This window comes from Hyperoodon ampullatus, assembly GCF_949752795.1.
Source record: "Hyperoodon ampullatus genome assembly, chromosome: 14".
In the NCBI taxonomy this organism is placed as follows: domain Eukaryota; kingdom Metazoa; phylum Chordata; class Mammalia; order Artiodactyla; family Ziphiidae; genus Hyperoodon; species Hyperoodon ampullatus.
The window spans coordinates 36,777,531-36,790,093 of record NC_136927.1 but is presented as its reverse complement, the minus strand read 5'-3'; the positions used below and the strand labels follow the sequence as shown (position 1 = coordinate 36,790,093).

Sequence of the window (12,563 nt, the reverse complement as noted above, 5' to 3'; positions counted from 1 at the left end):
TTTGCTGCGCGCGGGCTTTCCCTAGTTGTGGTGAGCTGGGGCTACTCGGCTACTCTTCGTTGCAGTGCGCAGGCTTCTCATTGTGGCGGCTTCTCTTGTTGTGGAGCACGGATTTCAGTAGTTGCAGCACACAGGCTCAGTAGTTGTGGCTCGCGGGCTCTAGAGTGCAGGCTCAGTAGTTGTGGCACACGGGCTTAGTTGTTCCACGGCATGTGGGATCTTCCCGGACCAGGGCTTGAACCCGTGTCCCCTGCATTGGCAGGAGGATTCTTAACCACTGCGCCACCAGGGAAGTCCCAACAACAGGATTTGACATCAGAAAAAGTTAAATCTGAATTCCTAATCTCTAGCTATATGACCTTGGGCAAGTCATATAGCTAGTGTCTTGAATTCATCTCTAAAATAGGGGCAGTATTAGTACCACGGCAGGGGTAGTTGTGATTAAAGGAAAGAGTGCATGTAAAATGCTTGTTAATAACTAAGATTTATGGGCTGCCTACCATGTACTGGACACTGTTTCAAATGCTTTCTATGTGTTTACTCTGCTACAACACCATGAGGTCAAGGTACCATTATAATCCCATTTTACAGTGAAGAAAACCAAAGCCCAAGGAAGTTAAGTAACTTACCTAAAAAGTCACACGACAGTAATAGGATAAGGATTCAGGCCCACATTATATAGTTCCAGAGCCCACACTCTAAACCCAGGCTTATCCTCCTTTCTGGTGCTTAGCAAGGGCTCAGTCATGATAAGCATTCCCAGCACTCCTTGCAGTGCCTGTCACAGTAGACAATAAAAGTTGGAAGAATGAGTTGTGGGATAGCCAAGTGGAAAGTTCCTTGAGGAACCTGGATATAGACCTAGAGTGAGGTAAAGATTTGGGAGTGTAGTGATTCAGTAGCGTCAACAAATGAGCCATCCAAAGATAGCATTCTTTCCAAGAAAGTCAATAGGGATAAAAATCACATCCTCTGCTGTTCATTGGACGGCCCCTGTGTTCTCAGAATGGTGGAGACAGATAACCTGGAAGGGCTACCTGAAAAGGCTTGAGAAACCTACTGCTTACTTCATTAAACGATACTCATTTTCGTATTTGGAGATGAGCGTGCAATCTTGTCCTGACAAGAATTTCACTAAGACATGAATACTCTTTATTAGACAAGAATTTCTAAATGACACCATTTCCTGAAGTGGGAATAATGCTTCAACAGGACAGTCAACCACAGCTTTGAGGACAAGGCAGGGTGGAAGTTAATGAAGTGTTCCAGACATCCACTCAAACCTTAGCATGGAGTGACGGTTACTGTAGGGCAAAGTTACTTGATTTCTTTGATCAAAAATACTGAAGATTGGGCTTCCCTGGTGGCGCAGTGGTTGGGAGTCCGCCTGCCGATGCAGGGGACACGGGTTCGTGCCCCGGTACGAGAGGATCCCACATTCCGCGGAGCGGCTGGGCCCGTGAGCCATGGCCGCTGAGCCTGCACGCCGGAGCCTGTGCTCCGCAACGGGAGAGGCCACAACAGTGAGAGGCCCGCGTACCGCAAAAAAAAAAAAAAAAAAAAAAAATACTGAAGATTAATGACCTGTGTGTTCTTTTATCAGACTTTAAATTACGCTCAAAATCTGACAGCAGGACACCAAGTGTTAAGAAGAGGATGGATATCAGCTGGGCAGAGGGTTCTCAAAGAATGTTGTCCTTTGAGGCTGAAAGGGGTTCCTGGGCCCAATTCTAGTGTGTTCTGTGTGTGGAGGCTTCCTCACATCAACAACAAGCAATTCTCAGTCGCAGGCAGGGTCCTTCAGAATCCAGCTCAGTTCTGACACTATCTACCCAGAGATAGAATCAGATTCCATGGGTAAAGGGCTCAGTCCCAGACGACCACCCTCCAGATGCCAGCTGCAAGCACAGGTTGTTAGCCGCCATTGTGACTGACCGGCTATAAATCAGATATTCCCACAATCCCCTCCTCAGGTGTGATTAATTTGCTAGAACAGCTCACAGGACTCAGGAAAACCGGTTCACTCACTAGATCACCGATTTATATGGAAGGCTATTAAAGGGTACAAATCCACAGCCAGATGAAGACATACATTGGGTGAGGTCCTACGCAAAGGAGCTTCTGTCCTCCCGGAGCTTGGGGCCAGGCATGGGGGCACACAGAAGTGTCAGAAGTGTGCTGTTTCCCCCACATGGAAGCTCGCCAAAAAGAAGGGCAAAAAGCTGTCCTTTTGGGTTTTTAAGATGACTTCATTACATAGTTATGTTTGACTAAATCACTGGCCAATGGCGATTGATTCAACCTCAAGCCCCTGTCCCCTCCCCAGAAATCAAGGGTTTAGGAGTGAGAGTTCCAACCCTCTGATCACGTGGTTGGCCCCATTGACATCCAGGCCCCCAACCTCAGGTGCTTTCCAAAAGTCACCTTTCTCAGAACAAAAAGGTACTTTTATCACCCAACGCTTAGGAAATTCCAAGGGTTTGGGGAGCTTTGAGCCAGGAACTGTAGACGAAGGCCAGATATATGTGAGACGTATATTTCAGTCACCTGAAAGACCAAATATGTATTTCTTATAAATCACAATATCGTGGAGACAGTTATTCAACATCAGCATAAGGGGGAACTTGCTAGAAATGCAAATTCTTAGAACCCATTCCAGAGATAATGAATCCGAAACTCTGGATCAGGCTCAGGACCTGTGTCTTAACAAGCCCTCTGGTTGGTTCTGATCTTTGCTCAAGTCTCAAGTCTGCCACTCACTAGCTATGAGACCTCAGACAAACCACTTAACCTGTGTGTGCGTAAGTTTCCATCTGTCAAATGGAGATCATAATACTTGCACCAATTGTCTTATAGCAATAATGTTATGAGATTCAAATGAGGGGGAAAAAGTGAATGTTTTGAAAAATGTATTAACAGTATAATACTGTTGCTATGAAGATAAAACAAATTTTGGAGGAGCCCGGAACCATACTGCTCAGGGTGTGGTCCTCAGACCCACAGCACTAGATAGAAATGCAGACTCTCGGGCCTCATCCCTGAACTCACAAATTAGAATATTAGAATCTGCTTTTTTTATTTTTTTTTGCCACAAAGCACGGCCTGTGGGATCTTAGTTCCTCCACCAGGGATAGAACCCAGGACCCCAGCAGTGAGAACGCTGAGTCCTAACCACTGTACTGCCAGGGAATTCCCTAGAATCTGCTTTATGACAAGATCCCCAGGTGATGGAAGTGGGGAAAGCACTGTGTGGATCGGAACACCACACAAGTGTAAGGCATTACTCTTTATCAGGCAGGTGCAGTCATGAGCAAAGTAGAGGGCCCCTCTGCTCCACACCTGAGCTCCTCTCAATGGTCTATCTCACCGTTGATCAGACACATAAATGCTATGAAAAAGTTCCCACTGTGAGAATTTAGGGAGGTACCATTAAGTGCTACCTTACTGGGCTTCCCTGGTGGAGCAGTGGGTGGGAATCTGCCTGCCAATGCAGGGGACACGGGTTCGATCCCTGGCCCGGGAAGATTCCCACATGGCGCGGACCAACTAAGCCCATGCGCCACAACTGCTGAGCCTGTGCTCTAGAGCCCGTGCTCTGCAACAAGAGAGGCCACGACAATGAGCAGCCTGCACACCACTCGCTGCAACTAGAGAAAGCCCGCACACAGAACAAAGACCCAACACAGCCAAAAATAAAAACATAAATAAATAAATTTTTTTTTTAAAAAGTGCTACCTTACTGAGACAATTTCTATTAATGAGCTTAATTCTTACCACCTGTCCTCAATTCAAAGGTTATAAAAACATGTCAGTCATATGATGTTTTTATAATCCTTTTATAATTGAACTGCACACAAAATCATCTCATTGCCCTATAAAAAATGAATTGGGCCCTTCCCTGCGGCCACTTAAAGAATCAGATCCTGCAGAAATTCAAGAGAGGCTATCCTTTTTTAATACTTAAAACTACAGGTATTATCCAGCTTTCAGGTGACTCTTGGAAAGCATGTTACTTTTATCATTTTGGGCTAATTAAGACAAGCTTTGGAAGAGGAGGATGGACAATGTCCCCAGAAATTTTTTTTTTTTTTTTTTTTTGCGCTACGCAGGCCTCTCACTATTGTGGCCTCTCCCGTTGCGGAGCACAGGCTCTGGACGCGCAGGCTCAGCAGCCATGGCTCACGGGCCCAGCCGCTCCGCGGCATGCGGGATCCTCCCAGACCGGGGCACGAACCCGTGTCCCCTGCATCAGCAGGTGGACTCTCAACCACTACGCCACCAGGGAAGCCCCCCCAGAAATTTTTGATGCAATATTCTTAGCTCACTATTTGCATGTTCAATAAGTGCCTCAGGTGACTTTTTTATATAAATTTATTTATTTTATTTATTTATTCTTTTTGGCTGCCTTGGGTCTTGGCCGCTGCGCGCGGGCTCTCTCTAGTTGCGGCGAGCGGGGGCCACTCTTCATTGTGGTGCGTGGGCCTCTCATTTTGGTGGCTTCCCTTGCTGTGGAGCACGGGCTCTAGGCGCACGGGCTTCAGTAGTTGTGGCGTATGGGCTCAGCAGTTGTGGCTCGCGGGCTCTAGAGCGCAAGCTCAGCAGTTGTGGCGCATGGGCTTAGTTGCTCTGCGGCACGTGGGATCTTCCCGGACCAGGGCTCAAACCCGTGTCCCCTGCATCAGCAGGCGGACTCCCAACCACTGCGCCACCAGGGAAGCCCTCAGGTGACTTTTATGGTCAAGCAAGTTCAGAAAGCACTACTCTAGATTCTAGCTCAGTTGTTCTCAGCCCTGGCTTCCCACTGAAACCATCTGAGAGCTTTAAGGGAGAACTATGGATTCCTGATTTAGTTGGTCTAGAGTGGGCAGGGCCTGGGTCTGGCTGTTCGAACAGCTTCCTGTGTGATCCTGGGTGCAGCGAGCAATGAGAGCCCTGCTGCCTGATGAGAGGTCCTGATGAGACTGGGGGTGAGTTTCCCCTGTTACGGGCTTAACTGTGTTGACCCAAAATTCATATGGTGAAGTCCTGACCTCCAGTACCTCAGAATGTAACCATATTTGGAGATAAGTCCTTTAAAGATGTGAGTTAGTTAAAATGAAGCCATTAGATTGGGCCCTAATCCAATCTGTCTTGTGTCCCTATAAGATGAGGAAATTTGGACACAAAGGTACACCAGGATGTGCGCACCAAGGACAGACCATGTGAGGACACAGCAAGAAGGTGGCCATCTACAGGCCAAGGAGAGAGGCCTCAGAATGAAACCAAAACTGTGGACACCGACTGTGGACACCTTGATCTTAGACTTCCCACCTCTGGAACTGTGAAAAAATGAATTTGTGTTGTTTAAGCCTCCAGTCTGTGCTATGGGTTATGGCAGCTCTAGCAAGCTAATATATCCCCTATATCTCAAGACTGAGGATGTGAGGGTGTTACACACATCCAAATGTGTGTGTGACACCTACAGACTAGATCTTTCTACTGTGTCTGCTCCTCCAGGAGAAGCAGGGGCTACACTGAAGTAAAGATAAAAGGTGAATGGAGAAGCAGTCCAGATATAAGCCCTGAGCATATGGGAAGTGAGCAAAAATGATGCTTCCAGAGGGAGTTCACATTTCAGTGCAGAAGCACAAATAGCATTAGGATAACACAGAGGGGGAAAAAAATCCCTTCAAATATCAATTCCACAGACTGCCTTCACTGACCCCACAGACAAGTTAAGTCTCCCATCGTCCCTTGGGCTTCTCCTTCATGGCACCTGCTATAAGTAATTACTGTTTAATTATTAAGTTCCTGCCTAAAGTGATCTGCTAGGCAGTATATGAGAGCGGAGGCTGTGTCTTGACTTGTGCACCATCTTGTTCCCCACCACTTGGTACATATTGAACGAAGGGATGAACGAAGAAGCGCTTCTAGCAACCACTAGCAAAGATGGTACCAAAAGAACTTAATTCAGCTGATGAATGAATTAGTGAGCAAATAAGTCAATGACGAAGTGAACCAATGACTGAGCACTGACTGGATGTTTCTGTTTTAAATTCGTCTTAAATGTTTTCTAAATTCAGTTCCAATTAGATTTCATGACAGTGATTACTCAAGAGGAGATTTCTCCTCCTGAGTAATTTGGTAATTGCACTTTTCTGCTGGACCCTTCCTTTTTAAGTAGAGTCAGGTGCCTTGTGAATCATTTAGGAAATCTGCAAAAAAATGCTTTATACATGTATGTGTGCATATGTACACACACATATACATACACATACATATTCAACATATATATTCCACACATCACCACCGATTTCATGTTTGGTTCAACGTAAGAGTGATGATCATGTATAAAACCTCACAGGGGTAGAGTCCCAGTCCACACATGCCCACCCCAGTCCAATCCAAAAGACTCGTACTCAATGTGCAGTAAAGTTCATAGACGAGCCCTCTGGTTGTTTTTCACCTTTGGGGAAAATGGGGATGTTTTTAGTTCAAAGTCTTGAACAAATGCACGTTCCACAATTCAGAGGCTTCACACCCCTGATCGAGGGTCACATTTTTATTCAGACTGGACCACTTGTCTTAGCACCAGTCTCCAAACCTTTGCCAGGTCTGGGAGTTCTGGGAGTGGAGATTTCTAAGGATCAATAATTCATATGCATATCTCTTAAACTACAACTCTTCCCAGGTTTTTGTGAAGTAGTTCAAATATTACAACAGTCTTTACTGGAAAATCTCAAATATTTTGTCTGGAAAAATCAGCAATTCAGGTGTAAAAACAACAGCCGGGAATGCCCAATTTTACTTCTGTATTTACATTGCAGTCAGTTTCCACTCCCGGCTAAAGGCTTGAATTTCCCATCTGGGAATCTCCTAAAGGCCCAGGTGTCATGGAGGCAGCTGCTCCATCTTTATCTTCTTTCCTTATTTGGTTGGTGTCTGGGTACCACAATAATTATCAGGCCTTTGGATTATCTTCTTGAACTGATCGCCTAAATCACAGGTCTGGGTTTGATACAGGAGAAGAGAAGTTAGCACAGAGGCACACTGCCCCATATCTCCAAGGGAAAAACCAAATTAGCTTTCAAGATCCCACAGCTTCTTAGGCCTTCTTTGCCTCCTCCTTTTACGTTTTTTCAATTCTCTCCCTTGAACTCCCATCATTGGATGCTGTCAGTGAATGCTCTTCCAAAAAGATGAATAGGTTTGTTTCTTCCCCAGCATTCATTCCCCTCCTGGCATCAGCCACAGGTTTTCTTTGGAAAGCCACCCTTCTCCACTCTCTCAGTCCCTGTGGTCTGTATGTTTGTACCACCTGTATCTAGAGATGAGGTCTGTGACTCAGAATTGGCCAATGAAATCATCACAGTCTCTTGGCCACAGCAATGGGTTCAGATCCAATGAAACACAATGAGAATCTGGATCTCTTTCACACTAGACTTGAATCTGAGAAGATACAAGAAGCTAAGAAAGCTGTCTTGTAATTACCAGGAGATAACATGGAAAAGAACTGCAGTTACCAGAAAGAAACCAGGTTCTGGTGACATACTGTGAGCCCCTGCTTCTGGCCACACCTAAAGCAAGAATTATTGTTGAGTTTTGGCTAAAGCCAATTTGGGCCAGTTCTTGCAATTGAACAAGTGACTGATACAGGAGCAGTTCTGACCCTCTGTCTTGGGACCTATCATCTGGATGAATTAGGCCTTCTTCAGTGCCAGTCGGGTACTCACCTCGAGCAGCATCACGCTCTCCGACACGCAGAGGACCAGGTTGCTAAAAAAGAAGAAAACAAGAAATCTCATCACTGGAAGAGAGTGTACACCTCAGATCCTGCTGCATCAGTGGTGAGACTTGTGAGCCCTCACCATTTTAATATTAACAGGTGACAGATTAAGACCAAGATTCAGCCATAGAAATATCAAACATGTTTTGTTTCACTTTTTATGGGCAGTGATTCCATTCATTTAATCATTCATTTCACAGATACTTACTGAGCATTTACAATATATACCAGCTAATATATTAGGACCTGCAAAGGTACACTCATGATCCTTGCCTTCAAAGGATTTAGAGCTGGGCCTCTAGATCCCTTACCTATATTGTGCTGATGGTATTAATTTGCACAGGCAGTAAACGACATGGCAGTCTCTTCTGACAAGATCATAACTTCTAAAACTAGTAGCATTTGAATTAACGTGGGTTTACTGTTTATCCACATTTTCTAGGACACCAAGAAAGCCAACACAGGCTTTGGTATTGGAGCAGGATTCCAGGCATCTCTTGTTAAGGATGAAATTGGTAAAAATCTTTTTAAGAGCGTGATATGGCAATATCTGCTAACATTATCATGTGCATGCCTGTGGCAGGTAAAACACTCACATAAAACAATTACAATAAAAAGACGTTTCATTACACATCATTTTTAGTATTAAAAAAAAAAAAACTAAACAACCCAAATGTCCAAGTAGGTACAGACTGAAACAATGTCTGAGATATAGTATTAAGCGGGGAGAGGGGGAGTTATGTGTACAATATAACTCCTTTTTTGTAATAAATAAACAACAATGTTAGTAGATGCAGGCTTGTTTGCAGATGCCTGGGGGAAAGATCTGGAAGAATATACACACTGAAGCATTAACCTAGTGGGGTGAGATTTCAAGCCATTTTTCATCTCAGTGGGATATATTTCTGTTTGGTTGGGTTATGGAAAAGATGCAGGCAAGCCCCACGAGGGTAGAGCCCTACTGTGGTACCATGATAACCCCAGCACCTAGAATGGGGCCAAGCATAGAACATGGTGAATGCGTTTTTTTTGTGTGTGTGTGTAATAAAAAATACAGAAATGTTAAAACACAGAAAGTGAAGTGCCCTGATGTGATTCTAGTTCCCTGATGCACTTTTCCCAGGAGGGCACATCTGTGTCACAGGTATCCCAAGGCGGCTTCCAGCCTCACCTCCACGTCTCTCCTTTCTGGCGTAAACAAGGTGGGGCTTGCTCTCTTCTCCATATCCTGCAGCTTGATCAACTTTTCTATCAGGAACATTTTGTCTTTGCCCTCCTGCCAAGAAGGAAAACAAAAACAAAAAAACATGGAGGGTGAATGATGGTGTGGGGTTGGGAAGCAAATGATGGAAAGGTTGATTTTTAGGCAGGTAGGGTCCTGGACATTGGCTTCGCCACCAGGGAAGCCCAGTTTCCTTAATTTTAAAATAGAGGTTAAAGAAATAAATGTGCTCGGGACTTCCCTGGTGGCGCAGTGGTTAAGAATCCGCCTGCCAATGCAGGGGACACGGGTTCAAGCCCTAGTCCAGGAAGATTCCACATGCCGCGGAGCAACTAAGCCCACGCGCCACAACTACTGAAGCCTGCGCGCGTAGAGCCCTTGCTCCCCAGCAAAAGAAGCCACCGCAATGAGAAGCCCGTGCGCAATGAAGAGTAGCCCCCGCTCGCCGCAATTAGAGAAAAACCTGCTCGCGGCAATGAAGACCCAACGCAGCCAAAAATAAATAAATAAAATAAATTAAAACTTGCTTAAAAAAAAAAGAAATAAGAAAAAAAAAAGAAATAAATGTGCTAAACACCACCGCAGGGTTACAAATCAGATATATCCAGAATGTGGGAAGGACTACAAGACAAAAGACCTGGTTTCTCCAACAATAAATGGCAAGAGAAGCGGGAAGTGTGAACAGCTATAGATTGAAAGAAACATAAACGACACATCAACCAAATGCAACATGTGACACTTTTTTAGATTTTGATTTGAGTAATCCTGCTGTAAAAAGACACTTAATGGGACAATTGGGGAAATTTGACCATTGACTATAAGACGATAGTAAGGAATTATTAAATTTTCTTTTACGTGTGATGATTGGTACCGTGGTTATGTTTTTTAAAAGTGTGTATCTCTCAGGCATATAGAAGAGTCTACAGATAAAATGATATAAAGGCTAGGATTTTGCTTGAAAATAATCCAGAGATTTACAGCAAAGGGATAGTGTAGAGGACATAAGAGTATGCAAAGGTTAATGGTTGTCAGGGCTAGGTGGTGGGAAGGTTCATTGTACTATTCTCTCTTTTGGACTATGTTTGAAAATTTCCATTACAAAATGTTAAAAAGGAGGGGAGAATAACAAAGGGATCCAATGGGACTTACGTTAATGATCTGTTCACGGAGCAGTCTGATCATAATCTTCCTTCCCTCTGTGATCTGCCAGTAAAAGTAAGTGATGATTCTGGAAGAGAAGAAAAGAAAGAATGGCAGACACTCTCTCCAATGCTTTACAGGCTCCGAATCTCAGCTGGTACAGAGGAACTGTTATATTTGCTTGCAAATGGATTTTGGCTCAGCTAGCGTTCCTGCAAAGTTGTATCCGGGTGAGTTAGAGGTTAAATACATTATAGCAGTGGTTCTCACCAGTCTACACGTAAATCACCTGAGAGGTGGAGAAAAGACTCATGCCATGGCCCCTCCTCAGATCAGTTATTTGAGGCTTTTTGAGCACAAGGCCAGACATCAGTATTTCTTCTTCTTTTTACTGAGGCATAGTTTACACGTTACAAAATGTACTCAGTTTAAGTGTAGTTCACTGAGTTTTAGTCAATGTATACAGTTGTACAAACTTTACCCCAATCTAGCTTTATTTTTATTTTTTATTGAGATGTAATTGATGTATAACTTTGTGTAAGTTTAAGGTGTACAACTGTGTTGATTTGACACATTTATATATTGCAATATGATTACCACCATAGTGTCAGCTAACACCCCTATCATGTCACATAATTATTATTTTTTTGTGGTGAAAACATTTAACAGTTTTTTATTTTATTTTATTTCATTTCATTTTATTTTATTTTCCCATGCCACTCAGCTTGCGGGATCTCAGTTCCCTGACCAGGGATTGAACCCAGGCCACAGCAGTTAAAGCCCAGAATCCAAACCACTAGGCCACCAGGGAACTCTCTAACAGTATTTTTTAAATGCACATGATTCTAATGTGCAGCCAGAGTTTGTGAATCTGGACAGTGCTGTTCAAACTTCATTGTGATACAGACTTCCTGGGATTTTGTTAAAATGCAGATGCCGATGCTGGAGGTCCGGGGTAGGGCCAGAGAGTCTGCATTGCTAACAAGTGCCCCAGTGAATTAGAAGTTTGGAGGAGCAAGGCACTAGAAAACGCCCCATTTTAATTAAGGGGGCCAATGGCAACCCAGAGTTGGGAGGGAGGGCATGACCAGGAACGGGGAGACCCAGGTTCCAGCCCCCTCTGCAATTAACAGGTTCTGCAACCTGGAAACTATCTCTGCAAGTCAGCCCTTCTCTGTAAGTCTTAACACTTCCATCTGTAAAATTGAGGGGTCACTCGACAATCAACTGTGCTGTTGAGTTGTGTCTGTGTCTGTGCTGTTGAGTTGTGTCTCTCTACCAGAGGAGCTGCAATCTCAAATGCCATCAGGACTGGGCTTCTAAAGAGGGGCAGCCATCAGCTGACCAACTGTTCATGCAGGAAAATGGGCCCGGTCTTGGCAGATCTTCCACTTTTTCACAAGAAGTCAGAAATCTTTTTCTAATTTAAAAATGAAAGTACACTAACCCACATATCAATAGCACCCAACCGACTTCAACATAATCACAGCCTCAGAAAGAATCACACCATAATTTTCCCGAGCACTCTCATACCCAGTTTTTTCTTTTTTGTTTTCGTGTTACTTAAGAGGGAGCAGAACAGGTATTGCCTTCTCCGTAAAACACACCCCCCAAAAACGAGAAGATACTAACTAACTTTTAGGAAAATTCAAGGGCAGAGTCGGGATGACCCAGAACACTGAACCCCACTGTAGTCTTTGCCTTCCCACCAAACACCCCTCGGCTGCCCACGTGACGTGTAGAGGAGGTATTTTCCCCCCTGGTTTTCCAAGGGGCCCTAATTACAGCACGATGAGGGTGAGGATGAAGAAGAAGTGCACGCTGCTGACGAGGTTCCGGTAGATCCAAACAACCCACAGGTAGCTGGGCCTTTTACTCAGGGTGTCAATCCAGCTGTAGATGGACTGAATGAAGAAGGGCAGACCTCGAAACGGGCCACAGTCAGCTGAAGGTTTCAATCTGATAAAACAAGGGACAGAGAAGCATCTCTAGTGCCAGACTCCGGTATAGTTTATTCTAGAATAGCCCAGTCGTTTCTGGGCTCTGAACATGGAACCAGCAATTCTTACCTGCTCCACCCACATCCCCCTGCTCATAGCCTCTCGCTCATAGCCCCAGCTGGTGTGTTTTGTTTTCATGACCTGCACTCCAAGGACCAGCTCTTGGACAGGGGTATCACCTGATCCAACCGTAACCAATCCAAAGACCAGGCAGAGGCCTCAGTGGTATCCTGGCACAAAGAAATGAACTGGGACGATCAGACTCTTCCTTAGGAACTTGAACTAAGAAATACAAAGATGGGAGGCTGTAATCTAGGGAAGCTGGAGTTGTGGTAATAATGGCCACATGAAGTCAGTTGTTGTGAACAGGCAGAAACTAGAAGGCAACAAGGAGCTGGTCAGGAAGAGAGAAGAGAGAGTAAACACGGCGAGAGAG

The 12,563-nt window shown here is 44.7% G+C and overlaps 1 protein-coding gene across 1 annotated transcript in view; it reads right to left on the bottom strand.

Annotated features, from left to right (window-relative positions):
• Positions 1–6,979: 6,979 nt before the first annotated feature.
• Positions 6,980–12,563, bottom strand: part of TMC5 (transmembrane channel like 5) — a gene marked incomplete at both ends in the record, with an annotated part of 40,808 nt that continues 35,224 nt past the window's right edge. The window contains 5 exons of the mRNA XM_079719169.1: positions 6,980–6,987; positions 7,713–7,755; positions 8,937–9,041; positions 10,137–10,215; positions 11,913–12,086. Coding sequence (XP_079575295.1) covers positions 6,980–6,987; positions 7,713–7,755; positions 8,937–9,041; positions 10,137–10,215; positions 11,913–12,086 — 409 coding nt within the window. The remainder of the gene's footprint in view (positions 6,988–7,712; positions 7,756–8,936; positions 9,042–10,136; positions 10,216–11,912; positions 12,087–12,563) is intronic.